Below are 5227 nucleotides of genomic sequence, written 5' to 3'. Positions count from 1 at the left end.
GGAAAATTTGTTTTTGTTCAATTAACTATCAAACTCATACCCAGCAGCCTTCCTGCCGCCAGAAAACTGATATTTTTGCCTCTTTTTGCTCCTTTAAGTGCCTCTGCTTGTTTCACAGGGTTCTGCCCATTGACCACAATCCATGGGGCACATTCCAGAAAGCTGGGTTTTCTGACTCCTGCCGCCCCTGTCCAACACCAACTTTACCAATGGCAGGGGAGGCTTTGGGAAACCAACTTACCAGTGGGCAAATTGAAGCCTTTAATGAACATCCTCCTGACCACCACTGGGATTTTAGCCAGGGTGGGAGATGCTCATACTAAGTGCGCAGTCCTGTCGGGTTGGTGGCCAGTCAAGTAGGCGTAGGGGTGTCTCCTACTGTCAGAGCTCACCTCACCTCCTCAAATTTCCCTTCCTCAATGTCACATTCATCTCATATCTCCCAATCTCCTGCTCGCTGGAGACAGACAGCCTAGCCCTGGCAAGACCTCAGACGTTCTTTACTGTCTGGTCTGTACTGCTGATTGCCTGCAATGGCCACTGGTCCCAGTGACGCTGCTGTGCCCCATATGCTGCCAACCATTCAAATTGTTGGCAACTCTCAGAGGTGGGAGGCCATAAATAGCAGTCAGGCAAGCTGACCAAGTGGGAATCGACTAGCCCCCAATGTTAGTAAATGTCGAATCTACAGACAGACTCCGGCCACAAGAATCTGTCCCGTTCTAACTTTCCCTTCCCATCCTAGCCCTGTTTCACTCAACAATATTACCTCCTCCATTTAACAAACCTCTCCTCAAATACATTGATGCTTTCTTCTTTAACCACCATGTTTAGATGTATTTGGAATTAGCCCAGTCAAGGTAGGCCTGAATGATGAAAATATAAATATGAAGCTATATCTAACTGACACCTTCTGCTAGCTGCTATTGAAGTTGTAGGCTTTCCACATGAGCTACATAATCAAAGAGGTCTGCAGCAGTTCAAGAAAGCCATCTTCATGTGGGCAATTGGGGATATGCCATAAATGATGGCCTACCCAGTTGATGCCCACATCCCATGAAACAATATATTTTAAAAAGATTGATATTCACAACCACTAGATGTCTCAAAGCACTTTACAGCCAATGAAGTACCTAGTTTGGTCTCCATTGTAATTTAGGGACACAGCAGCCATTTTTTGCACTGCAGAAACTCACAAGCCTTTTAAATAAGAATTGGATAATTATCTGGAGAAGAAATATTTGCAGGGTCTACAGAGGAAAGGCAGCAGAGTGGGACTTGGGGAGTTGCTCCTGCAGCAAACCAGCACAAATGCAATGGCCTCCTGCTATGATGTAACATTCTGTGATACAATCTTGGAATTCAGAATCTCACTTTCTTCCCTCTCTTAACCTGCCATTAGAATCTTCAAGTCTCACCGTTTACATAATTTGCAGGCCAAGGGCCTAACTGCCTCCTCATATTTTGTCTGTCCTCACATCAGCAGATCCCTCATGTACTCATTAAGCCTCCCTTTAATGCCTGGGTTGCCTCAGCTATGCCCCTTTTTGGAGCAAGTTTCCATATTCTCACTCAATGTTTGTCTCACCTGCTCAGCTTTTAGCTGATGTGGATAGTGTGCAATGTCTTTTTGGAGTCTCTCCACTTTCTCCCACTCCTCATCCAGTCTGCTGCGCCTGTATTCCGACTGGCGATGTGTGATACGGTGTAGAATGGCTTGGTTCTCCTGTGCTATTCGTTTGAGCTCCCTCTGACGCTTCTCTGCATTCAGACTACATTGAGAGATACCGGGAGATCTTAGCTCAGGAATAACATCAAAGTGGTACAAAGAAGATAAAGATTAAATGAGAAGGTGGTGACACTTCTGGGCCAGGAAGTTTGATCTCATTCATCCCAACAAGCAAATGAGGTGCGTAAAATCGGGTAGGGAATGCTATCTAGCTGTCTCTGGTGTATTTTATCAGGAGTGGGCTAAATGACCTGGTGATCTGCCCATCCAAGAACGAACCCAAGACCTTAGTGTCATCTAACATATTTAAGATGAAACAAAACATCCCAGAAAATCAAGGGGCAGAAGGGATGTAGGAACATAACAAACAATCTGGATCACAAGTGGAAATGTACTGGGATGAAAGGCTGACAAGATCCCTGGATCCTCCCGGTGACACTAGAGTGATTGAAGAGCTGATTAGCCACTGCCTCTGGAAGCAAATTATCCTGCCTCAAAAGAGGCAAAAAAAACCATGACTTTGGGCAATTAATTGCCAGAGCCATGTGGAATGGAGTCATGAACTCCAGGGGAGTGGCTGAGGTGGGATTCTGACTTTCAGCTAGTGTGCTACATTACATTAAATCCCTTCCACAGGATGTATTTCAGAAACTCGACAAGGTTCCTTCAACAACATCTCAAGCCTGGCACCTCCACCTCACCACCATGTTCTGGAGAGAGGGGAAGTGTACCATCTCCAAATTCACTGGGTTATGCTCAGGCAGCAGCCAGGGTTCTCCAATTTGTTACGGTTCCAGATGGGGTACCCAAAAATCATTAGGTTGCCAGGTGAGGAGGGATGAACTGGCTCCCCTTCTATATTCACCTACCCCTTGGTTGGTCACAGCAAGGCTAATTTTAAAACTGACCTCTTCCATTGTGGATACCTTTATTCCAGACTTAAAGGAACTTGTGTTTTAAGAGGAGCCAATTTAACCGGGCTTTCATCTGTTAACAAAGAGTGAGTGTTTTTGCGAAATTGCTCAACATGAGAAGAATTAGAAATACGATACATGTAGTTACAGATAACAAGAGGCTTCAGTGCAAAATGGTTAAGGATGAAGAAAAGGAATTTCAGACGGAATTTTTTGCAAAGAAGACATAATTGAATGTTGTGGCCATTGCAATGGAAATTACTGGTTGTGTTGACATTGGTGTTTGAATAGTCAGTTTTATGATCCGTAGTTTTGCAGGTTGGTTGAGATTCTGTTGTTCTGATTCCTCGTGACCTGATTCCAGCATTCCTTCTGTGTTCTTTTGTGGTTGTGTTTCCTGTTCCCTGGCTCGCTAGCTCATTGACCTCTAACATTCAGAATGATGGAAGCCCTTAATCTCATAACAGGTGTGCCTCGGGGAGAGTTCTTTGACTGTGACCTTCATGGCACTCTAAAACCCAAACCCAGGCAGGTACACATGATTAACTTAGCACAATCAGTCCCATAGCACACTCCAGTAGAATTGAAACAGGCTTTTTAACCTCTGTCCTTGTCTATACTTCAAAGGGAAATACACAAAATACGTCTGCAATGGTGGAGCAGTTAAAACCAAGAATGTTCAAGAGACCAGTTCTGGTGGGATACAGATACCTCAGAGGGCTGTGGAGCTGGAGGGGATTAGCAAAGGAATGAGACCTCAGAGAATTTGAAAACAAGGAAAGTGTTGCTTATCTGAGCACCATTGAAATCAAATCTAAAATCAAGCACTGAAATCTTAAGCCTCTTCTATGTGTTCCTAATTTCTGTACCTTTTATTTGCGTAGTTATTCCAATTGTCCACAGTCCCATTGGAACTCATGATGTCGGCCAATTTGCTAGAAAGAATCTGATTGTCTCTCCTGATGATAGCCAAACGTTCTTTCTCTAGCTGAATGAAGAGCATGCAGTCATTAATGATCAGTGCATCTGGATTCTTTGTGGACATTGCAGTTAATTATTGCTGAACTCACCAACAAAATATAATATTCAACACACAGGACAAACTCAATGAGACTTTGCTTCTCTATGTAGAACTTGTTCCATCCTCCAATCTAACCTTCTGCCTATGGACTAATTCATCAAAAACTTTTCTTGTAGAGTGTGGCTGTTGCCAATTTAGTTGCCCATCCCAAACTGCCCTTGAACAGAATGGTTTGCTGGGTCAATTTAGAAGGCAATTCAGAATCAATCACACTGCTGTGGGTCTGGGGTAAAATGTAGACTGGACCAGGTAAGCACAGCAGATCTCCTTCCCTAAAGGACATTATTGAACCTGATAGGTTTTTACAGCAATCAATAATACTTTCATGATTACCATCTCTGAGGCCGAGGGTCTCTTAGCTCAGTTGATTGGATACCTAGAGAGTAATGCTGAGTGATAGTAACATACAAATTCAATCCCTGTACTGGCTCTGCTAGCTTATGGAGTCCAACCTCTTTGCTTTCCCCTGTGCTCGCTGCAGAGTGGTGTCCCTAAAGCTATCAATGGCCAATTATCTTGCTTTAATACACAGAGATACCTATGGTCCTTTGTGGACTTGTGCAAATACTGAGAGTGACTTTACAATTCCAGATTTCTAAAATTAATGAACAGAATTTAAATTCCACTAGCTGTTGATTTATTAGTTAACCTGAAAGGGGAGATGGTGGCAAATCGGAGTAAATGCTCACTTACTATTGCTGCTCACCGTGCAAGACTGAATTTGAAATAAAGATGCACATTTATACCTGTAGTTTTTTTAACTTGACTTGAAGATGAGCAGGAGTCTGAGGTCCTCTTGTATCCACAACCGTAGTTGCCTTTTGCACCTATGGATTGAGCATACTAATATTTATACTGTCAGACATTTCATGCAGAAACAAGCTTCAAATCCAACTTTCAGGTAGAAAATATCCCTATTGCTGAATGTATAGGAGTGGGAGATGTAGTGTGCTGGATTACTCCCCACTTTGCCTTGATGAGTGCTGCTCATATGATATTGATAAAATGCAAAAACCTTCTCAGAGTTCAGAAACACACCAGTAACATGATATTGAAAAATAATTGAAATGCAATTTTAATACCATATTTAAATTTTTGATAATGTTTGACACAACCTTTATCCTGTGCCTTTGATAATCACTCTTGTCCCATTTCTGTTGCAGGTACTTGTTGCTGGTTGGAATGATGGTTTGATAGGCTCGATGCATCTTCCAATATCCAGAGATGTGAATGCGATCGTAGAGTGTTGAGTTACTAAGTAGTTTAAAATGGATATGCTGGCCAGTGAGTCAGAACACTACCCCACACTGAGCTACGTTTCCTGGGTCCTAGTGCCTGTGTCTAAAAATGTGTATGGAGGCAGACAAATTCATTTTGCATACACAGCAAACCTTTTAACTTCATTCCAATTTCATTGGAAGGAGGTCATAAACTTTAGCTGAGGTGAAGAGAGGTCAAATAAATAAAACCTCTTTTTTTTTATCCAACAGCGATAAAGCAACA

General features: G+C 42.7%; 1 protein-coding gene across 1 annotated transcript; it reads right to left on the bottom strand.

Moving 5' to 3' along the window:
• Positions 1 to 1531: 1531 nt before the first annotated feature.
• Positions 1532 to 4949, bottom strand: LOC109924798 (uncharacterized protein CFAP97D2-like). The gene is made up of 4 exons (XM_048594450.1): positions 4840 to 4949; positions 4471 to 4551; positions 3513 to 3631; positions 1532 to 1772 (listed from the first exon to the last, which is right to left on the bottom strand). Exons 1-4 carry the CDS (start codon positions 4930 to 4932, stop codon positions 1532 to 1534), a joined length of 534 nt encoding a protein of 177 aa, XP_048450407.1. The 5' UTR covers positions 4933 to 4949.
• Positions 4950 to 5227: the final 278 nt, after the last annotated feature.

This window comes from Rhincodon typus, unplaced genomic scaffold (genome assembly GCF_021869965.1).
Source record: "Rhincodon typus isolate 14 unplaced genomic scaffold, sRhiTyp1.1 hic_rhity00009544, whole genome shotgun sequence".
NCBI classification, from domain to species: Eukaryota; Metazoa; Chordata; class Chondrichthyes; order Orectolobiformes; family Rhincodontidae; genus Rhincodon; species Rhincodon typus.
Note: the sequence above shows the minus strand (reverse complement) of the source record. Positions and strands in the feature narration are given on the sequence as shown.